General features: G+C 38.9%; 2 protein-coding genes and 1 long non-coding RNA gene across 6 annotated transcripts in view; 2 read left to right on the top strand and 1 right to left on the bottom strand.

Annotated features, from left to right (window-relative positions):
- LOC133650542 (retinoblastoma-associated protein-like) overlaps nt 1–2,557 on the top strand; it is a 36,200-nt gene extending 33,643 nt beyond the window's left edge. For all 3 annotated transcript variants that reach the window (XM_062047901.1, XM_062047902.1, XM_062047900.1), the window contains exons 24-28: nt 133–281; nt 361–391; nt 484–626; nt 2,336–2,382; nt 2,482–2,557. In XM_062047901.1, coding sequence (XP_061903885.1) covers nt 133–281; nt 361–391; nt 484–626; nt 2,336–2,382; nt 2,482–2,537 — 426 coding nt within the window. In that variant the 3' untranslated portion in view covers nt 2,538–2,557. The remainder of the gene's footprint in view (nt 1–132; nt 282–360; nt 392–483; nt 627–2,335; nt 2,383–2,481) is intronic.
- Nucleotides 2,558–3,586: 1,029 nt separating this feature from the next.
- On the top strand, nt 3,587–22,694 carry LOC133650541 (short transient receptor potential channel 2-like). Of its 2 annotated transcripts, XM_062047898.1 has the most exons (15): nt 3,587–3,656; nt 3,729–3,759; nt 6,016–6,095; nt 6,175–6,867; nt 6,930–7,130; nt 7,198–7,362; nt 10,188–10,362; nt 10,437–10,637; nt 10,714–10,876; nt 10,949–11,041; nt 13,177–13,369; nt 13,436–13,563; nt 16,841–16,913; nt 16,980–17,097; nt 21,460–22,694. In XM_062047898.1, exons 3-15 carry the CDS (start codon nt 6,081–6,083, stop codon nt 22,158–22,160), a joined length of 2,919 nt encoding a protein of 972 aa, XP_061903882.1. In that variant the 5' UTR covers nt 3,587–3,656; nt 3,729–3,759; nt 6,016–6,080; the 3' UTR covers nt 22,161–22,694. The 2 variants fall into 2 exon arrangements, with proteins under 2 accessions (XP_061903882.1, XP_061903883.1); XM_062047899.1 differs by lacking the exons at nt 3,587–3,656; nt 3,729–3,759 and having other exon boundaries at nt 5,897–6,095.
- On the bottom strand, nt 10,099–14,820 carry LOC133650543 (uncharacterized). Its single transcript, XR_009826237.1, has 3 exons — nt 14,566–14,820; nt 10,934–11,033; nt 10,099–10,835 (listed from the first exon to the last, which is right to left on the bottom strand). It is a non-coding gene; the product is annotated as an uncharacterized LOC133650543 (long non-coding RNA).
- Nucleotides 22,695–23,429: the final 735 nt, after the last annotated feature.

Below are 23,429 nucleotides of genomic sequence, written 5' to 3'. Positions count from 1 at the left end.
TTGTTTTTAACCAGGGCTATTCAACTAAATTGTTTTGGGGATCACATTTCTAGAGAGGTAAGAACGGGCGGGGGGCCATTAACGTTGAAGATCAGGCTTGCAATGCATCATTTGTTGTTTGTTTCGTTCCAGCCGCCTACCCTCTCTCCAATCCCACAAATACCATGCAGCCCTTATAAATTCCCCAGCTCACCTCTGCGTGTGCCGGGAAGCAACAACGTATACATCTCGCCCATGAAGAGCCCTCGCCTGTCCCCTGGCATCATGACTCCTCGCAGCAGGTCAGCTCCTCACGGTGGCAGCACAGCAACGTTCTGTCAGCTTCACTGAAGTGATGACTAACTTTGTCTCTCTTTACAGAATGCTTGTGTCCATTGGTGAATCTTTTGGGGTGGGTTTCCTCTCGTGTGCATTATACAGCTTCTTCTTGATCAACAATCACAATATCATTGTTCATGTTTTTTCTTTTTTCATCATGTGTAGCAGTCCAATCGCTTCCAGAGGATCAACCAGATGGTCAACAATGGCGAGCGCTCCTTCAAGAGAACTTTGGATATGGGAGGCACTCCCAAGCCTCTGAAGAGGTTACGATTTGATGTAGATGGGCAAGATGAGGCCGATGGAAGGTGGGTTGAAACCTTTTGTAAAAAAAAAAATCATATTATTATGGGTATTGGGTTTAAAGAGAAAGAAGACAAGAACAATGTCAAGTGTGGCAACGAGCGCAAGGAGATGCCGTCTGCCTTAAAGGTTTTTTTATGCAAAATAAATGTTTGAAATGATATTATAACAGCAGTATGTGATAAAGTGTATGCAGGCACGTGGCACACACAAGCTACAGTATTCTTCATGAGTGACTCTTCCATTTACGAACCAACATTTTTTAATTAACGGAAACTCGTTTTTAACCACAGAACAACACAAGCATATGACCACCTTAGGTGTGATTGTAAATGTATGAATTCTTGTTTGCCCTGAGTGACTGGCCCACAGTCATGGGTGTACATTAACTTAATGTGAAGCTGCAAAGCTGAGAAGTTTTGGAGGGATCCATATCCAGAGTGTCATTAGAAAAACTGTAATATGCATTGAGGTCATTTACATCACAAAAAGCAGATGTTCTTTTAAAGACATATAACAGCAAGTTTTCCCTCTTTGAGCCAGAAAATAACAATATTTTTACTAACATATCAATGCACTTAACCCATATAACAGCAAGTTTTCCCTCTTTGAGCCAGAAAATAACAATATTTTTACTAACATATCAATGCACTTAAATATAAACATCACCATCTATCAACTACCAATGAAAACATACCAAAAGCAACTAATCAAATTGTAAGCCTATTAAAATATCCTCCTATGTGCATCACGTTTCCTGCTAGTTGTCACTAAGGTTGCCAAATCTATGAACATTAAGTAAAGGACAACTTGTTGGTAAAGCCGCCCGACCGATAGTCTTCACTTTTTTTCCTTGTTTTACTTTTGTTAAACATCTTTGATACTATATGACTCAAACTGGAATTATTTAGATGCATGTTTTGGATTATTAAGAATACATGATTAAAAAATTGTCTAGTAATTGATTTTAAATGCAAAACAACAAAGTTAACAATAAAGCATTTTTAGGTGGGCTATTGCTTGTTTAATAAGTTATCTACCATGGGTTTTGTGGTTTGAACCCACATTTTCTGCTTCAAAAACACTTTGACCACCAGAACTACCATTGTAAATATAATAGTAATCGGTATGTTTGGTAAGGCAATTACGTTTGTTATGAAATTTTAAATAAGGCACACTTATTGATTGACATTACAAGCTCTTTGCCACGTCGAGACTTAAAAAAAACCATCCCGATGACCTCTAACACTCCCTCTTCCTGGTCTGACATAAAATACACCTTACTCGAACACAGCAAAAGGATAACATAATGCTACAAAATCATATTTTTTTTAAATTTATGATTTTACTTAGTAATTTAAGAGCATCAAAAATCGCTTCTGATCCCCCCTCTTCTGATTGCATATTTGTGTGCAAGGCCCCTGAACTGGGTGCCCCAGAACCTTTGGCCCGTAGTCAGCTAGGATAGTCTCCAGCTTACCTGTGGCCCTAGAAAATGGATGGATGGATGGATAGTAGTGAATCTCTGCTCTAGCTTGGGAATCCTTGGCTTGAAAGACCTTGAATAAGATTATTTATACATACACAATGAAAAAAATTAATGCTTATTTAAATAAATCGTGTCCTTCCTTATATTTGACTAACCTGAGTATTTAAATAGTTTAGAAATCTATATTCTTCATGATTGATGATTGGTGTACTGTAATTTAAACAGCAAATCTGGCAGAGATTCAACCCTCATGAAGAGGCTCAATGAGATGAGTAAGTAGACGCTCTTTGCACTTCATCTTATTTTACATGTATCATTTTATAGTAAATATACTGAAGCAATCACTAACTCCAGAGCTCCTTTCTATGCAGACTCCACCTGCAGTCGTATGAAGGAGGATGCAGAATCTCGAAGGGAGAAGCAATAAAACCTACTGAACCAACCCTGCACTGTTTGTCACAATGGACTGTTTTTTTTTGTTTTTTTGGTGGGGGTTAAGTTTGTCTGTACATTTAGTGTGATTGTAGTTTCTATTTAATTTGATTGTTTTGTCTCTAAGGAGTGATATTTGATGTGAATAATAGGAGGGTTTAAACAAAAATAATGATTGGTTTCATTAGATGTGAGATTAGTTGAGTTGATTTTTTAAGACTGACTTAATTGAAGCCTTACAACGACACAAACTTGACTTTGTTTTTGTGTATTTGTCGTTTGGAATGTTTCAGTCATAATGTGAAATTTGCAGTGTGAAATCGTGATTTAAATTGGAAATCTGTAAACAATTGAAATGTAAACATTTTTTAAATTGTTATTTTAAGTGAGGAATTTGTAGAGCTGTTTTTTTATTTGGACTAATCAACAGGTGGGTAGAGTACCCAAAAATTGTACTCAAGTAAGAGTACCGTTACTTTAGAATAATATGACAAAAGTAAAAAGTAGTCATCAAAATAATTACTTGAGTAAGAGTAATTAAGTATTCTGTGAAAAAACTACTCAAGTATTGAGTAACTTCAGTAAATTCTGCTTCATTTAGTAGTTATTTTTTAATGGTTCTTGGACTACAATTGTATTTAGTGTGTGTGTGTGTGAGACTTCAACATGTTTTCTGTAGAATTCCTGTAAGCTGAAATGTGAACACTTCTACAGACAGATGACAGCACATGATACAAATGTTCTTTTTACTAGTTTGAAAGTAATAATTGAATATGTTTTTGCTGCCTTGTTTGACGTCATGTCGCTTTTTTACAGTCAGTACGTTTCTATGTACTAAATTAGTCTGATTTGTCAAATAACTGAGTTTCTTCCTTTTTCACATCCACACGGGGAGTTCTAGATTCCATGCTCTTATCTCTATTGTGACTTGTTGGCCATACGCAGTGTGCCTCTCGTACACTAGAGGGCGATTGTGGTCATTTCAGCTTGTTTGGTTATGCTAGATTTAACTCGGTAGAATAAGATAATACTATATGCTAGTAAGTTAGCGCTAGTAATTCTATCGCTACGGATGTAGCAAATAAATACAACTTTCCACGTCTTTTTGATGTTGGTAATATAATGTTTAAATTATAAATGTGGTTATTAAGATCCTCAGAGATATATAAAAATATCGCTTTTTCAGGTTTCTGTTCAGCAGTTCTCTCAAACAGCCGGTAAGTGCTGGTGTTACGTCACATAATTAAAGTGTCTTCTTTGGAAACATTCTAATACTAATATTAAGTAGGTCTCTATTTTATCATATATTTAAAAAATACTTACTTATTACAGTGTCCTATAGCTGTACTTTGTTATTTTTTTGAAATTTTATAAACCTTTATTTATAAACTGCAACATTTACAAACAATCGAGAAATAATAATAATCAAAAGCAGTACAAGCTGTACTTTGTGCTTGCCTGATTGGTGAAATAGAATCATACGTCACCACTGCTTAAATTGGATTGGCGAAACAGAGTCATGTGACAGCGCCCACCGGAAGCAGGGTCGCTGACTAAACGTTTTTCAAGCCTTAATCGATAATTAATAATTATCGATTAAGGCTTTCAAAAACGTATTGTCAGCGACCCTGACAATAGGGATGTCCGATAATGGCTTTTTGCCGATATCCGATATTCCGATATTGTCCAACTCTTAATTACCGATACATACAGTCGTGGAATTAACATATTATTATGCCTAATTTGGACAACCAGGTATGGTGAAGATAAGGTCCTTTTTAAAAAAAAAAAAAAAAGATAAATAAATTCAAAACATTTTCTTGAATAAAAAAGAAAGTAAAACAATATAAAAACAGTTACATAGAAACTAGTAATTAATGAAAATGAGTAAAATTAACTGTTAAAGGTAAGTACTATTATTGGACCAGCAGCACGCACAATCATGTGTGCTTACGGACTGTATCCCTTGCAGACTGTATTGATATATAATGTAGGAACCAGAATATTAATAACAGAAAGAAACAACCCTTTTGTGTGAATGAGTGTGAATGGGGGAGGGAGTTTTTTTTGGGTTAATGTACTAATTGTAAGTGTATCTTGTGTTTTTTACGTTGATTTAATAAAAAAACAAAAACTAAAAAAACGATACAGATAAAAAAAAACACGATACCGATAATTTCCGATATTACATTTTAAAGCATATATCGGCCAATTATATCGGCAGGCCGATATTATCGGCCGATATATGCTTTAAAATGGACATCTCTAATAATTATAAATAATTGTGACATAAATAAATGTAACAATCGGAAGGAAACTCAATGTAATGGCGTAAAAATAGCGTTTCTTTTTCTCAAAAATACTTAAAAGTAAAAGTACAAAGTAGGTTACATTATAACTACTCTTGGCAATTTATCCAAACGCAATACTACCTACCTCTGCTCAAAAATATCCTAAATATAATTGTCTGGTTTTAATTGTATTTTGTGCTTCCTGACTTTTCTTTTCTTTTTCTTTTTCAAGTCATTTGAAATCAGGAACTTAATTAACACGGGTGAATATGCCAACCTCCTTTAGGCAAATCCTATTACATATACTGTTTCTATATGTAAAACCAAATCCTATAGCTAGGTCAAGTATCACTTTTTTAATTAATATTTGCTTTTATCAATATAGTTCATTTTAAAATATTGACTTTATATATTTTTTGTACTGTCCGACTTCAACTCGTCGATCGTTGCACTCGAGTGTCTGTCTCAGGCGCGTCAAAGTTATTTTTCTTCAGTCCATTTTCTGTTTAACCAACAGGGGTCTGAAGATTGTGTTGTACCACCATGAGCAATAGTTGTTATTCTGATTTGGCTAAAAACCAATAAAACACCTACAGCCTCTTTGTAAAATGAAAGTAGACATTTGTTCAAGCATGCTGGAAGCATCTCTGTGCTTTCAGCATGTCCAGCTCCCTCTATTGTTTGAAACAAGTGGACTGATGGGACACAATGTTGTGTCATTATCAAAGTCACTTAACCTGTGATTTGAATGGTGGTTGTTCTGCAATTTATTTTGCTGCAAAAAAAAAAAAGTGTTTGTTGAAAACCAAAAGAGTTGTAATATGTGCATTAGCATTGTTCGGAACCATCCTGTGCTTTAAGAAAAACACATCCTCAATTCCCAGTCTGTCCTCCTTGTTTTTTCAGAGCTTTGAGCAAGCTCCTCCTGGGAAATTAGTAACAAGCATTTTAATTGATACCAAGACACTGTTTTCAAAGTTTAAGTAGAAACAGTTTGGGGGGTAGCAGCCAAGCGTGCAACGCTTGGAGGCGGTTACATTTTAATTGGCAGGAGCCCCTTAGGGCGCTGATGGGAGTAATTGAGTGCTGGTTCCTTTGCAGACCGCTTCACAGGCTCACAGAACACCACTGTGCTCTCTACTCATTACGGCAACACCTTTTGTGTCTTTATTTTTTTCTAAGGTGAATTTTGATTGCTGGACACAGGATAATCCCTACAAAATCGTTGTCTCCTTTTTTAATCAGAGATGCAAAACCTAACAGTAAGTACTCTTATTTACACATTTGCTGTAGTCAAAGCAGTCATTTGAATAAAGTGCATTTTTCTGTGCTCTCTGACAGCCAGATCAATGGCGCGAGATCATGAACAAGAAGATGCGGTTCCCTCCGGAGCTCATCAGTGCCATCCAGGAAGGGAAAATCGAGTTGGTTTGCGGCCTGCTGAAGACCGGCGATGGCATCATCCGTCAGCTGGATGACTCCGAGGACCGCCTGTGGAGGGAGGCCCTCAACCTGTCCATCCGCCTGGGCAGCGAGGGCGCCATGGATGCCCTCCTACAAGGGGTCAAGTTTGACTTCCGCCAGATTCACGAGGCTCTGCTTGTTGCCGTGGACACCAACCAGCCGCGGGTGGTCAAGCTCCTGCTGGACCGCTTGGACCAAGAAAAAGGTAACAAAATGGACGTGCGTTCTTTCTCCCAGGCCATATTTGACCACTCCATTGACAACTCCCAGTTTGCCCCCGGTGTGACCCCGCTGACTTTAGCTTGTCAGAAAGATTTATACGACATCGTCACCATGCTCACACAAAAAGGCCACATCATCCCGTGGCCGCACAAAATGTCCTGCGCGTGTCTGGAGTGTCGCAACGGGCGTCAGTATGACCTGCTCAAGTTCTCCTTATCCCGCATCAACACCTACCGCGGCATCGCCAGCCGCGCCTACCTCTCCATCACCTCTGACGACGCTATGCTCAGCGCCTTCAGTCTCAGCAGGGAGCTGCGCAAGCTCTCTCAGAAGGAGCCGGAGTTTAAGGTCAGCGGTCACCTCGTCCATGTCCGCCTCGGTTTTTCAATTGTGCTTTTGTTCCTCCGCAGCCGCAGTACCTGAGCCTGGAGGAGCTTTGTCAAGAGTTTGCGGTGGAGTTGCTCGGCATGTGTCGCAACCAGAGTGAGGTGACCACCATTCTGAACAGCTGTGGCGATGAAAGCCAGGACGCCTTGGACGAGCAGGCCTTCGAGGTGGGAATACCCAACCTGTCACGACTGCGACTCGCTGTCAACTACAACCAGAAGCAGGTGGGCTGGAGATGTGAGGAAAACTCCACTTCACAGGTTTTTCACCTCTGTGTTTGCTCTCGTGCAGTTTGTGGCCCACCCCATCTGTCAGCAGGTGTTGTCGTCAATCTGGTGCGGCAACCTGGCGGGATGGAGAGGCAGCAGGACGGCCTGGAAGCTCCTCGTGTCTGTCGGGATCTTTTTCACCATGCCTTTCCTCTGCCTCGCCTACTGGATCGCACCAAAGTCAAAGGTCACGCGATTTCTTTTTAGTTCTCCGTTTACACTTCTACATTTGACATACAGTAGCTACAACGGGGAGGAAGTGCGTGAGTGCCAGGAAGAAAAGCTCTGGAGAGATGTGGTTTGGCACTTGGTAAACGTTTATTTTTGAGAACAAATATTTAGATTCCGAATATAAGATTACCCGTCCTTTTCAGAGTTTTTGGTCAACACAGTTGTACCTCATCTTACCATACTGTATACATACTTTAATATAGATAGATAGTTAGATAAATAGTACTTTATTGATTCCTTCAGAAGAGTTCCCTCAGGAAAATTACAAATCCAGCAGCAGTATACAGAATTGAGAACGAATTTAAAAAGTAAATAATGGGGGTATAAATGGAAATAAAATAGAAAATATAACAATAAGAATGAAAATAAAAAGCAACAATGAGAATAAAAATATCAAAAATGTATATAAAAATAAGAATATAACAAGAGAAACTAGGCAGTAGTGACCATGTTATGAAAATGTATTGCACTTTATAAAAAATTATTGTTTTGCATCCCCTGTCATCCTAGTAATATGCCAGTTTATTACCTATTTCCCTGTACTGTTGTCAGAACATCTTGCACCACTCTTTGCACTTTAAATACACTTTTATATGGCAGTTTATTACCTACTTTTTTTAGACTTTTTTTTATATATACATACATTTTCAACTGTAACATAAACGTCTTATTTGTATTAAGAACAATTTCACAACAAAAGCCTATTCAATTCTATTTTACAAGTGTTTTGAGATAAGAGCCATTTTTCGGCTGATTGTTGTGCTTTAAGTTTTTAATTTAATGCTTGATTGTCACCAACATTTACTGTGAAAATCAGTTCAGCAGCTCCACATGACGCCAAGGCACACAAGAAAATGCAACAGCAGAAGTATAAAAACAACACAAAAATACTAAGTAAATAAAATGCGGTCTTTGGGTGGGATGATGGATTTCACAGCCTGATGGAAAAAGCTGTTAGTCAGTCTTGTGGTTCTGGATTTGAGAGAGCAGTATCTCTTTCCCAAAGGGAAGGAGGGAGCACAGGGCATGTCCGGGAAGTGTGAGGTCAGTGCTGATTTTTCTGGCCTTCTTGTGGAGTCGGGCAGTGTAAATGTCAGATTATAGGTGGAATTCAAGGAACCTGACGCTCTCCATCCTCTCAACCACCTCTCTTTTAATAGAGAGGATGGGGAGCACAGTATTTTTGGATTTCCTGAAGTCCACAATTATTTCTTTGGTTTTGGTTGTGTTTAAATCCAGGTTGTTCTGAGAGCATCATTCAGTCCGGTATTTGACCTCCTCCCTGTAGGCTGCCTTATCGTTGTTCTTAATCAGTCCTACAACGGTGGCATCGTCAGCGAACTTCACAATGGCGTGCATTACAACATTGCTTGGATGGCAACATATGTTGCTCCAAAACCTGTATGTACCTTTCAGCATTAATGGTGCCTTCACAGATGTGTAAGTTACCCATGTCTTGGGCACTAATACACCCCCATACTATCACAGATGCTGGCTTTTCAACTTCGCGCCTATAACAATCCGGATGGTTCTTTTGCTCTTTGTTCCAGAGGACACAACGTCCACAGTTTCCAAAAACAATTTGAAATGTGGACTCGTCGGACCACAGAACACTTTTACACTTTGCATCAGTCCATTTTAGATGAACTCGGGTACAGCAAAGCCGGCGGCGTTTCTGGGCGTTGTTGATAAATGGCTTTGGCTTTGCATAGGAGAGTTTTAACTTGCGCTTACAGATGTAGCGACCAACTGTAGTTACTGACAGTGGTTTTCTGAAGTGTTCCTGAGCCCATGTGGTGATATCCTTTACACACTGATGTCGCTTTTTGATGCAGTACCGCCTGAGGGATCGAAGGTCCGTAATCTCATCGCTTACGTGCTGTGATTTCTTCAGATTCTCTGAACATTTTGATGATATTACAGACCGTAGATGGTGAAATCCCTAAATTCCTTGCAATAGCTCGTTGAGAAATGTTGTTTTTAAACTGTTCGACAATTTGCTCACGCATTTGTTCACAAAGTGGTGACCCTCCCCCCATCCTTGTTTGTGAATGACTGAGCATTTCATGGAGGCTGCTTTTATACCCAATCATGGCACCCACATGTTCCCAATTAGCCTGTTCACCTGTGGGATGTTCCAAATAAGTGATGGATGAGCATTCCTCAACTCTCTCAGTCTTTTTTGCCACTTGTGCCAGCTTTTTTTAAACATTTTGCAGGCATCAAATTCCAAATGAGCTAATTTTTGCAAAAAATAAAGTTTTCCAGTTTGAACATTAAGTATCTTGTCTTTGCAGTCTATTCAATTGAATATAGGTTGAAAAGGATTTGCAAATCATTGTATTCTGTTTTTATTTACCATTTACACAACGTGCCATCTTCACAAGTTTTGGGTTTTGTACTTATAGCTAGAGATGGACATAACTTTGTGGGAAGGAAGAAATTGAATGTGAAGGACAGTGCTGAGAAGAAGAAGCGGGTGATATTCATTGAATTAAAGAAAGAAATCATAAAAAAAAAACATGACAGAGCGCGTAGCCAACTTGGCAAAATAATTTGTGCATATCACTGCTAGCGTGCACCACACTGAAGCCGAATGACTCTAACACCTTCAGGAATGGTGAAATAATTTCTGAAGTGTTTTGAGTTAAGAGCTCTATCACAGAACCAATTAAGCTTGTAAGCTACGGTACTTGTTTAGAAATAATACATTTTATTTGTAGGTGCCTTTCAGGACCTTACAGATATATTGATACAAGTTGCATTACATGTTTGTGTTAGGTAGGAAAGATCCTCAGGATCCCTGTGATCAAGTTTCTCCTTCACTCTGCCTCCTATCTGTGGTTCCTCATCACGCTGCTCGGTGAATCCATCACCATGGAGATGTATCGGGATAAATTTGCTTCGAGGCAGCAGAACATCCTCCACAGCTCCTTCCACATGGTGTGGGTGGTCGGTGGGTGCATGCTCTCTGGTGGGCCGTTGCTCTCCGTTGATCTAATCAACTCATGTCGGGTGCTATCTCACTAGGGTTCTTTTGGTTCGAGTGCAAGGAAGTGTGGATCGAGGGCTTGAGGAGTTACTTCCTGGACTGGTGGAACTGCTTGGACGTGATGGTGCTCAGCATGTACTTGGCCTCCTTCGCTTTGCGTTTGGTCATCATGCTTAAAGGACACTTCCTCTGTCTGGATGATGATTGCACAGAGGAGTGTGTCTACTTCACCCAGACTGGTAGGAAACCGAGGAGGCACGGCTGCATATCATCAAGCGGCTCTCCCCAATAAGGTCTTTGCTTCTGGTGTGGCAGTGCGTAACGACTGGCGTCAGGAGGACCCCCAGCTGATTGCCGAGGTTCTCTTTGCAGTCACCAGCATGATGAGCTTCACCAGGCTGGCCTACATCCTCCCTGCTCACGAGTCCCTGGGAACGCTGCAAATTTCCATAGGGAAGATGATTGACGACATGATGAGGTGATCGCACGCACCTGTTTCTCTCATCCAGCTCCATGTGTGCAACCTAACCCTCACCTGTGTTGTCTTTAGATTCATGTTTATCCTGATGATTATCGGAACTGCCTTCCTCTGCGGTATCAACAATGTCTACGTCCCCTATGTCATCTCTCCGCATCTTGGCAGGTGAGAAAACACAAAAAACAATTGTTGCCAATTTGATGGACTTCAAATTAATTACAAACATTCGAGCATGGCAGTTACTGTGATGTCTCCAACGTCAAACTGTTTGGACTTCACACCGTCATTGCTATGCCAGACCAGGGCCAGCCCGAGGCTTTTTTGTGGCCCCCTTTCAGTCTTTATTTTTGACTCCTATATGTTCAATAGCCATGTGTTTATATTTCAGATAATGACCAAAGTTCATATGACAAGGTAAAAAATAAGTTGACAGGTTTAAAGGGAAAATAACGTGTTTGATATCTCCTACCGTCTCCTGCTATGTTGCTTCAGCCTTAATTACAAAACTAAACTAGACAAAATAAATGTGTAAAAACTCTGAAAAAACAAATGTTCTTTAAACACTATATTTTTGGGCAAAAGGTTTGGCTACAATATAAACTTAAATAGGGTCTTTTGCATCTAATATCACAACTGTCAGGCGTATCAATAATTCAGCTGTATTATTTTATCTCTGGGCTGATCGCATTGGTGTCTTGCTGCAGTCTTTGTGTCCATGATTGACAGTTTAGCCTGCTTGGACATTTACATGACTGATTAGCTGTGGAACTCAAATGAAAGAGAGCAGCCGCAGGTGTCCTCCACCATGCCCGCCAGCTAGCTGTTTGCTAGCGCTTTAGCCCTCAGTTTGTAGTGTGCGCAAAGCACCTAATGTGCGGTTGCAATCCCTTCGTCACGACCAGACGGATAGTCTTCTGACTATAAAAAAAAATGTTTTAATCAGATTAATCACACTTTTGAATTGTGATTCATCACAGGTTATTGTTTGCTTTTATAAATAGAATTTGCTTAAGAAAATACCCCAATATTTGGATACAAATGCAGTTTTGTAGTCAGAATGTCATACAGGAACGTTTTTTCAATGTCGTACTGAACTGCAAGTCATTGATTTGCTCAAAACTTGGTGACAGTAAGTATAGTAAGAATTATGTTCACATTTTGAAGTCTTTGCATATAATATAGCAAACAAGGTACAGATGTACACTAAGAAATGATGTAGTAAACACACACACATAAACAACTAAACAGAGCACAATTTAACTCTGCATTTACTCTGTAATCGAAGCGGTTGTTTAAACAAACAAGCTTATTTAAATTTTCAAATGACAATGCGGATCTCTTGTTTTGGTACAATGCGACCCCAGTTCGTTGGGATTACTTACAGATGTCCAATGTTCTCTAGTGAGCAAAATAAATTTACATTCAGCCAGTAGAAGCAATTTGATGCACTTGTTTGTGTAGTACAGTTTGTTTATTCTTGATGAAATGGACCTCTCCAAGGTGTTGTACAATAGATCAGCTGTGGTGATATAAATGACATCTTCTTGCAGCTCTTAGTCAACACTGATGTTAAGTGGCCTACATAAGGTGGCTGTCCATTTAGCAAAGGCATTTTGTAAAAGGGACAAGTGGTAGAAAAATGGATGGATGGATGCATTTTGTTTAATTCATCTGTGGCACTTTTGTTGACAACACTGACGCAGGTAAACTCAGCCAGCGTAGCATTCTCCTCTGCTTGTTGTCGATGTAGCATTCATGCTAGCAGCATCCTAGAGTATGTGTTTTGCTTCAAGATTGTATCTTAAACTTGATGTTTACTGATCTGCAATACCAACAAGTTACCTCAGTTTTATCTAAAGTTCTGTTTTGAAGTGAAATTGTTTTTATTTATCACATGCATGAAAAAGTTGACAGCCCTAAAAAAAAAACTAAAAAAACTTGTGTTCTGCCACCGAGCCAACTTTTCTTTAAACGAGAACTATTGTCGTGTTTTTACTGTATTGATGACACAAGATTTCATCACACATTTGTATTTCTGGACATAACTGCTTTGCATTTCATTTTCTGGTCACTTTTTCCCTGCAGCATCCATAAAAAATGCATGCACGTGTCATGGCCATTCATGCAAATTAGGTGACATATCAGCTAGAGTCCCACCCCCAGGCAACCACTGTGCCACAAGTAGATTGCAGTCCTGTGGGAAAAATCTTTAAGAATCAAGATTTTAAAATCAATAAGAAGCAAAATGTGAATGTTGCTTTCAGACTCTTGAGTATTCCTTGTTTCTCATCCTGGCGCAGGTTTAATGAGACCTTCCACTTCCTGTTCTGGACAATGTTCGGCGTGGCCAACCAGGACTATGTGGACATGCCACAGTTCGTCCTGGCCGAGTTCGTAGGACGCATTCTGTACGGCATCTTCACGCTCGTCATAGTCATCGTTTTGCTCAACATGCTTATTGCTATGATCACTAACTCCTTTCAGAAAATTGAGGTAAACATCATTTGAACGTCTGTCTCTGTTTATGAAGCCTCAGTCATTGTCAGCGTGTCGTTCCAGGACGATGCTGACGTGGAATGGAAGTTTGCTAGGTCAAAACTGTATCTCAGTTACTTCAGAGAGGGCCTCACCATGCCCGTCCCCTTCAACATCATCCCATCCCCTAAAGTTTTCTTCTACATCTTAAGGTGAGATTCAAAACACAGAAAGTACCGTATTTTTCGAACTATAAGGTGCACTTAAAATACTTTCATTTTCTCAAAACTCGACAGTGCGCCTAATGTACGGAATAATTTTGGTTGTGCTTACCGACCTCAAAGCTATTTTATTTGGTACATGGTGAAATGATAAGTGTGACCAGTAGATGGCAGTCACACATAAGAGATACATGTAGACTGTAATATGATTTAAGTAAACAACACCAACATTTTATATGTTCCATTGAAAATATAGAACATTACACACGGCGCTCAAAAAACTATCAAAATGTTTTAGTACGCCTTTGGTAAGCTATGAAGCCGCTCCGCTTGACGGATTGTACTGTGCTTTAACATACAAGTATTATGGTGTGTGTGTATAAGGTAAGACATATTATCTGGCGTTTTGTTTCACAATATTATTCAAAAGCAACTTTTCTTACCTTCTGGTACCTGCTGATCTGTATTTGGGATCTGCGCGCATCTGCCTTTGTAGCCCGACACTGTAGTGGATAAGCTTCTTCTTTTTCTCTATCTTCTTGTTATGGGACATTCATCCTCCGCTGTTGCTATTTATAATATAAAGTAGTGTAAAGTTTTTACTTATATCTGTCAGTCAACTCACCATGAAAGTGCTAAAACGTACCGGTGTAGTGAGTTTACATTATTCAACCAAGGAACTTTAGTTATTAGAGAGTTCCGGTCGGACGGTTTTTCACGGGACACATTTCCGGCCTTGTTATTGCACTAGTGAGCCACAAATGAGGAGATGCTGCTCCGTCATTGATTTAAGTAAAGTCTGAATGTATTTTAAACAGTTAGCTCCATCTTTTGACACTTCTTCCACTCCGTCCTTGCACGCTACACCGCTACAACAAAGATGACGGAGAAAAGACGCTGCCGAAGGTGAGCCACGTAAATGTAACTGTTCTGGGTCGGCACAATGAGGAGACTTTTTCCACTGTTCACAGCTTCATTTATTTTCCTTCCAACCTGCGGGCGACAATCAGACAATGTCGGTATCCCGTCTTTCTTTGGCTTACGCCCTCAGATATGTAAAACTTTTCTGTCTACATATACATTTTTAACCATTTACAGTGAAAAAGCCAGATACAAACAATCTGTAAAATATTGAAATGTACATTCCAAGCGCCATTCCGTGACGGAACAAAACATGCAACATTTGCTATAATTAACACCTTAGAAAATAAAATAAAACCACAAACCTACGGGCGACAATCAGACAATGTCGGTATCCCGTCTTTCTTTGGCTTACGCCTAAACACACAGAATAACACTGTTACCTACACACGTAAGCACACACACGCACGCACGCACGCACACACTGAACAAGTCTCATTACTAGTGATGGGTCCGGCAACACCGATGCATCGGCGCATGCGTCGAGCTCATAGAGCGATACCCTGTGTCGGTGCGCGTATCGCTTTTAGAAAGTCACGTGACCGAACACGAGCTGTTTTGGTCACGTGACCGCTCATGAGCTGTTCTGGTCACGTGACCGCTCATGAACTGTATCGCACTGACTCCTGCGCGCCAAACTGTGTTTATTAGGAAGCGGCGCAATGCGTGTTGTTGACGAACACCGTTAGGGCCGCTTGTTGTCACTGTCACTCAAAGTTGCATTTCAAAATTACACAGAATAAATGTGTTTATTTTGTTTAGAATTCAGATGGGTTTGATTTGGTGCGCGGCATATATTGGCTGTGCGGCGCACGGTGTGCGCGGAGGACGCTTGAGCACTGCGCAATTGCGCAGGCGCGCACCTTAGAGGGAAGGTTGCTCACAGGGCACAGAGGAGGCGTCAGTGCGATACAGTTCGCGTATCGGTCACGTGACCAAAGCAGCTCATGATCGGTCACGTGACTTTCTAAAAGCGGTACGCGCACCGACACAGGGTTTCGCTCTATGAGCTCGACGCATGCGCCTATGCATCTGTGTTGCAGGACCCATCACTACTGTTACTAGAGAAGGTACAGGAATGACGGCGTGGCGAAGTTGGTAGCGTGGCTGTGCCAGCAATTGGTTACTGGGGTTCAATCCCCACCTTCTACCATCCTAGTCATGATACATGTTCACATTATTTGACTGTATCTAAAAAATATATTTTTATTTAAATGAAGATATGAAATAATCCTAAATGAAATACAATGACTTGGTTTATATTATTGTATATACTAGGTCATAATATCAGTGTCAGTTGAGTCGATCCATAGGTTGCCTGTAGGGATTTTTAATGTCCAGCAGATGTCAGTATTTAGTGACACAGTATCGACACAGTATCAATACAGTTTTGCAATGTGTCGAAACGCTTCATGAGGCCTCATCAACCCATCACTACTCATTACCTATACACGCACGCACGCACACACTGAACAAGTCTCATTACCTATACACGCACGCACACACTGAACAAGTATCATTACCTACACATGTAGGCACACACACACATTCATTAATTAAAGACCTAATTTCTACTGAAAAACAAACAATAGGTCGGTGGAATCGTCCGACCGAGACTCACCCTCAGCCATGTAAAACTTTTCTGTGAGGGGGAAAGGGAGGGGCTCCACAACCCAGGAGGACTACAGGAACTCAGGAGGGACAAAAATATGTTAAACCGCCCTTTCACAGGTGAGCAGAAAAGAGAACTATTTGGAGATAAAATTCACAAACAAAATATAATAAATAACAAAGGTGTATTTTAACTCCGTTACATAAATAAGACCGTCCACAAAACGGCGCATCCTGAAGCGACTGTCAGAAAGCAGCTTGAAGATGATCTGTAAAACATAATCTATGCAACATTTTGACCAAAGAACCACCATTACATGTTATGTAGACCACAAGGAAGTGTTTTACATTTAGAAAAAAAATAAAATAATATGACTCCTTCAATGCGCCCTATAATCCGCCTTATGTATGAAAAAAGATCGAAAATAGACCATTCATCGTAATGCGCCTTATAATCCGGTGCGCCTTATGGTCCAGAAAATACGGTAGTCAGGTTGGCACATTCATGACTATGGCGCTTGTCTTCCTAATCAAAGCGGTAGCAATCAATATTCTTCTCTTATGTACTGTTTAGAAAGAAAATAATAATAATATGACTCCTTTAATGTGCCTCATAATCCGGTGCACCTTTTGTATGAAAATAGACCTGAATAGACCCGCTCATCGGCAGTGCGCCCTATGGTCCGGAAAATACGGTACTTCTTTTTTTGTAGCTGATTTTGAATGTCACCATCAGAGGGATCTTTAGGCGTGTCTGCTGCTGCTTTACATGCAATGCTGAGAAGAAATACCCACCAATAGCGTCACTGGTGAGAATTAATGTGTCTCTTTTAGTGATGTATTGTGTTGTATTGAATATGATTTATGTGTTTAAGTTCAACAAGAAGGGCTCTGAGGACAGCCAGCTACCGTACCGTCAGCAAGTGATCAGAGCTCTGGTGCAGCGTTACATCGAATCAGCTCGCAGGGAGTTTGAAGAGACCAAGAGGAAAGGTAACTTATCATCACTCTCACAAACATTCATCTTTACTGCTTTTTTCACTATTAATGAAGATCATAGTGATGTTACAATTATTTATGGCTGTAATATGATGATTTCATTACATTTTACTTTTAGAAGAATTTTATGATGTTTGACTTTAATATAAAATGTCTTTCAAGACCCTGAAAATCAGAAAGAAAATATTTAAAATCGGAATGATTCAAGCCAGTTAGATTCATTTCTAAAATGTACAAACCTTCAATCGATGGCCAATTTTTCCCAAAAAACAAACAAACAAAAAAACACTTAATGTACCAATATTTTTAATATTAGATATGTTGAGGGATAAAGGAGATTGTGTTTTTCTTGGTTCATTGCAAACTATTTCAAGTTTATTAACTTTGCAAATTAGCAGAGTTTGAGAAAAACTATGGATATAATTTTATATTGTGTATCTGGAAAATATTCATAGCTATTCACTTTTTCCAAATGTTGTTATGTTACAACCTTAATCCACAGCAGAATAAATATTTTTTGTCCTCAAAATTCTACTCATAATACCCCATAATGATAAAGTTTTTATTCTTAAGTTTCTAAAAAAATTTTTTTTAAACAATCTCATGTATATAAGCATTCATAGCCTTTGCTCAATACTTTGTTGATGCACCTTTGGCAGCAATTACAGCAGGGGTGTCCAAACTTTTTGACTGGGGGGCCATATTGGGCTTAAAAATGTTTTATTTATTGCAATTGTGGGGTATTGTGGCCAAACAGCTAAATTGTTGTTCCATCTGACCACAGAACTTTCCTCCAGAAGGTTGTATTTTTGTCCATGTGATGTCAGATGAAACTAAAATTAAGCTGTTTGGCTGCAATACCCAGCAATATGTTTGGAGGAGAAAAGGTGAGACCTTTAATCCCAGGAACACCAATCCCACCGTCAAGCATGGTGGTGGTAGTATTATGCTCTGGGGCTGTTTTGCTGCCAATGGAACAGGTGCTTTACAGAGAGTAAATGGGACAATAAAAAAGGAGGATTACCTCCAAATTCTTCAGGACAACCTAAAATCATCAGCCCGGAGGTTGGGTCTTGGGCGCAGTTGGGTGTTCCAACAGGACAATGACCCCAAACACATGTCAAAAGTGGTAAAGGGATGGCTAAATCAGGCTAGAATGAAGGTTTTAGAATGGCCTTCCCAAAGTCCTGACTTAAACGTGTGGACAATGCTGAAGAAACAAGTCCATGTCAGAAAACCAACACATTTAGCTGAACTGCACTAATTTTGTCAAGAGGAGTGGTCAAAAATTCAACCAGAAGCTTGTGGATGGCTACCAAAAGCACTTTATTGCAGTGTGACTTGCCAAGGGACATGTAACCAAATATTAACATTGCTGTATGTATAATTTTGACCCAGCAGATTTGGTCACATTTTCAGTAAACCCATAATAAATTCATAAAAGAACCAAACCTCATGAATGTTTTTTGTGACCAACAAGTATGTGCTCTAATCACTCTATCACAAAAAAATAAGAGTTGTAGAAATTATTGGAAACTCAAGACAGCCATGACATTATGTTCTTTACAAGTGTATGTACACATATATATATATATATATATATATATATATATATATATATATATATATATATATATATATATATATATATATATATATATATATATATATATATATATATATATATATATATATATATATATATATATATATATATATATATATATATATATATGTGTGTGTGTACATATAATAATATAATGGATATACAGTATATTTAGTATATATTATAATTGGTTATTAAGAGTATGTGAAAGTTCAACGTGTCTTATAATATCCACAAAGTTCAGTAAGCAGGTTGTGTTATGTGTGACCATGTTTGTCGGATTTTTGTCCTGGTTACATTTTTTGTGTGCACCATGACTAGGGAAGGTTGTTTTGAAAACACCACGCCCGACCAAATTGCTTATTGAACTTGTGCCGTCCTGCAGGCAAAATAAAGACGCCGGTGGGCCGCACTTGCCCAGCTGGCTGTACACCGGAATTACAGCCTCAGGTCTTTTTGAATACGATGTCACAAGCCTGGCACACCTATCTTTGGACAGTTTCGCACATTACTCTTTGCTCATTCCTCTTTGCAGCACCTCTCAAGCTCCATTAGATTGGATGAAAAGTGTTGGTTTTGATCCAGAATGTCTCTGTACATTGCTGCATTCACCATTCTCTCTATCCTGACAAGTCTCCCAGTTCCTGCTGCTGGAAACCATCCCCACAGCATGATGCTGCCACCACCATTCTTCACTGTAGGGATGGTATTGGCCTGGTGATGGTTTTTCTCCAAACATGACGCCTGGCATTCACGCCAAAAAGAAGATAAATCTTTGTCTCATCAGACCAGATCATTTTTTTCTCATGGTCTAAAAGTCTTTCAGGTGCATTTTGGCAAACTTTCTACTAAGAAATGGGTTCCGTCTGGTCACTATCATACAGGCCTGATAGGTGGATTGCTGCAGAGATGGTTGTCCTTCTGGAAGGTTCTCCTCTCTCCACAGAGGAATGCTGGAGCTCTAAAAGAATGATCATCAGGTGCTTGGTCACCTCCCTGACTAGACTAAGATGAATGCAGCAATGTACAGAGACATCCTGGATGACAACCAACACTTCCCAGTCGACCTGATGGAGTTTGAGAGGTGCTGCAAAGAGGAATGGGCGAAACTGCTCAAAGATACAGTAGGTAAGTTTGGGGCGTGTTCAGAAAGACTTGTAATTGCTGCCTAAGCTGCATCAATAAAGTATTGAGTAAAGGCTGTGAATAAATTAGCTTTTTTTTTTAAATTAAAAAATAATTTTTCACAGTTATTATGGGGTATTGTCGCAGAATTTTGAGGACAACAATTAATTTGTTCCCTCTGGGAGCAAGGCTGTAACATAACATAATGTGGAAAAAGTGAAGCGCTGTGAATACTTTGTGAATGGACTAACTTTTAATTTTTATATAAACTTGCATGCAAGACCCTGAAAAGCAAAAACATATATCATTATTTAATGGAGAATTAGATTTAGTTTGTATGAATGCTTTTTATTTCTATTATTTTTTTAATCTTGAGATATAATTTTAATAAATATTTTTTAATACTCAGGCAAGTAAAGTAAAATAGTTTCTGAAAAACCTTTTTTTAATTGTGAATTTGATACTGTATATATTTTTAATTAATGTGTTATATACGATAATCCAATTTTAATATTTTGCTGCTTAAGTTTGTTTCAATATCCTGAAACCTGAAAAAAATCACAATGTAAAAAATGTTTTAAAAAAAGTATAATTGTTTTTTTTTAAATCTTTTTAAAATGTAATTTTTAAATATAATCTAATAACACCTAACATTAACATTTAGTTGCTTAATAGTTTCTTGCAATGCCATGAAACAAATTATTATTATTATTATTATTATTGTCATTTGCGAGCATCAAGGCAAGGCAAGGCAAGGCAACTTTATTTGTATAGCGCTTTTCATACACAAGGCAGACTCAAAGTGCTTCACAGACAACAAAGTGAAATGAAAGAAAATAAAAGCAAAATTAAAATGCAGACAATAAAAATAAAAACAGTGCGGACGTTAAAAGTTAAAAGATTAAAAGATTTAGCTGAAAGCTAAGGTGAACATAAAAGTCTTCAGTCTAGTTTTAAAAGTAGTCAGAGTTGGGGAAAGTCTGACATCTTCAGGAAGTTTATTCCAGCTATTTGTTGCATAGTGACTGAATCAGTGCTTTTTCTATATTATTTTTGGGCATTTTGGATGCAATTTCAAGGTGTTTAATATAAATTCTGTTTTAGTGTTTTATTTTCTCCTAATAAGCTTCTTTTTTTCTTATTTATTTACCTTCCTGTTATTTTGTTGTTCTTCTCTTATTCTTTTTTCACTTTTCTTCCCTTTTTCTCTCTTTTTTACAACTTTTTTCTCCCTCTACTTTCTCCCTTTTTTCTTTTCCTTATTATTTAGTTTTCATTATTATTTCTCCTATATTGTTTTTAATGAATTTTGTGAAAAGGTCTGTCTTCATAAACAAAAGTAATTTAGAAAAATACATTTTACTCTTCATGGCTACATTCAAGTGTTTTCATTTGTCTTTTAAAAACTGAGAAATAGTATTTTTTGGAAAGGCAGAATTGTATTGCCACTATTTGAGACTATAGATTTCTAAGAAAATACAATAAAGTCAATGCAATGTATGATTTTCATTAGTTCCATTCAAGAAAATGTATATATATATATATATATTTTTTTAAATTAACAACTTGCTAAAGAGAATCTATGGCATTATTATTAAATTTCTGTTGTTATTTTGTGTAATCAGATATTGGTAATCGTATCACTGAGCTGAGCAAAGCCATCATGAGGATGCACAATGACCTGAAAGTGGTCCTTCAGCACATGGTGGATGAAGGATCCCCTGCAGGTGAGGATCTGTCCAAAGACGGCTCATCTTTTCTGGGAAAATACATCATTGGCGCCAAGAACAATTTCCGAGGCTTTAACAGCCTTCTAGATGATAAAAGGAAGTCACAGAATGTAACTGTGCACCAACGGCAGGATCAGGAGGACAACTTAAAAGAGGGAGGACACAACGATAACAAAGATGACGATCATAATAAGGTTGACTGTGGAGGGCGGGCGTCAGACTGCGATGTGGTGAAGATGGAGGAGGGCAAAGGTCAGCTGCTCAAGGAAGCAAATACAAATGACAACCCTGACAATGAAGCTAAAGAGGAAACGACTGAAGATGACAAAAAAGAAACCATCTCCGAGAACTCCAAAGTCAGCCATGAGAACGAGGTGAGCACGTGCAACCACGAGTCGCTACCCGAGAACAAAATGGAGGCTCCGTGGATGAAAAGGTTTGAGCAAAATACCAGCGAGAAATGTGATGGGGGTGAAAACACAGTGTGCCACAAAAAGATTCCTTCACCCTCCGGCAGCAGCAGCTCACGAGACACCGGCTTTGGTTCTCAGGAAGGGGACGGATCCATGGATGGTACTTCTGGAGGAAGACAGTAGAAGGCCATCCTTTTGTAGGTTCATACATAATCACCACTATATGGACAGAAGTATTGGGAGACCTGGATAGTCGGTCCTCATCCTCTTTCACTCGCCTAGGAAGACTTGCTCGCTGAAGGTTGAAATATACTCTCGCGTCACATAGCTTGCGTACGCAAAATGTTCTGCTCCTCCCCTACGTACCTTCCCGCAGACCTTTAAGTGCACATCCTAAAAAATATCTAGCTTTGCGTCAGCGTTTACTAATGATGACAAAGTAAAACAAGAAGGTCATGAAACTTCCAACATCCTAAAACACATTACACAGGCGATTTCCATCAAAGACAAAATAAAAAAAATATGAGGCTTTTATTTTTTTTCCATTTTGTTTTTTTAACCTTTGCACATTTTATATTTATTTTGTTTATTCTTTCCCTTATAGTAGTTTTGTTTCATTTCTTAATTCGTTTTTTAAAATTATAGAAAAATATTTCTATGTACATATTTTGAAAAAATGTATACAGACATGTTTACTTGTATGTTTTGATTGTTTGATTTTTATGCATAATATTGTTGTTGAAATAAAGTTAGAAAAGAAAAGAGCTGTGATTGGTCAGCTTTCCAGCATTCACAAAGCCCATCTTTGCGAGCGTGTCTTCCCACGGTTTCGAAGGAATGTTCAATAAAAGTGACCGTTGTTTCAAAATGATTACATTCAAGTGAGTGTCATCACCACTACTAGACATAGGAAGATGTGTTGAAGAGAATTGCAAGTAGGTCCCGCATGCGCGTACTGAAACAAAGACTGTGGATGACTGACAAGAGGCTAATTACTCTGTTCATGTAAATCCACTGTCAAACGTGCTCAGGTGCTGAGAGCGATGCACAGAGTGAGACCTCTTATAGCCAGTTGGAAAGCCAGAGACAAAGACGTAGCAATTTATCGATTACTGCAAAGGTGTCCAGTTAATTTTTAAGTTATCCTTCGATTTACAATTGAATTACAATTTTTTAATGCCTTTGAACATCAAATTTAATGTACGTTGGAGTTTAACCGAGTAGACGAGAGAGTAGCTGGCCTCCACCTCTGGGTGGGGCAGTGCTTCTCAAATATTTTCTGTTACGCCCCCCCTAGGAAGAAGAAAATATTTGCCCATCTCCGGATGAACTTTGAACATGTCACAAGGGAGGTGCTGGACATTGAGTCCGAGTGGACCATGTTCTGTGCCTTTGTTGTCAATCGGAGCTGTGGCCGCAGGGTGGTTGGCGACAGTCATGACAGTAATCCAA

Source organism: Entelurus aequoreus, linkage group LG05, assembly GCF_033978785.1.
Source record: "Entelurus aequoreus isolate RoL-2023_Sb linkage group LG05, RoL_Eaeq_v1.1, whole genome shotgun sequence".
NCBI lineage: Eukaryota > Metazoa > Chordata > Actinopteri > Syngnathiformes > Syngnathidae > Entelurus > Entelurus aequoreus.
Note: the sequence above shows the minus strand (reverse complement) of the source record. Positions and strands in the feature narration are given on the sequence as shown.

What these genes read in the sequence shown, in the direction of transcription:
- LOC133650541 (XM_062047898.1), top strand. An exon ending in ACTCCTTTCAGAAAATTGAG is followed by an intron (nt 13,370 to 13,435) that starts GTAAACATCATT and finishes GTGTCGTTCCAG; the next exon opens with GACGATGCTGACGTGGAATG. An exon ending in ACCCACCAATAGCGTCACTG is followed by an intron (nt 16,914 to 16,979) that starts GTGAGAATTAAT and finishes TATGTGTTTAAG; the next exon opens with TTCAACAAGAAGGGCTCTGA.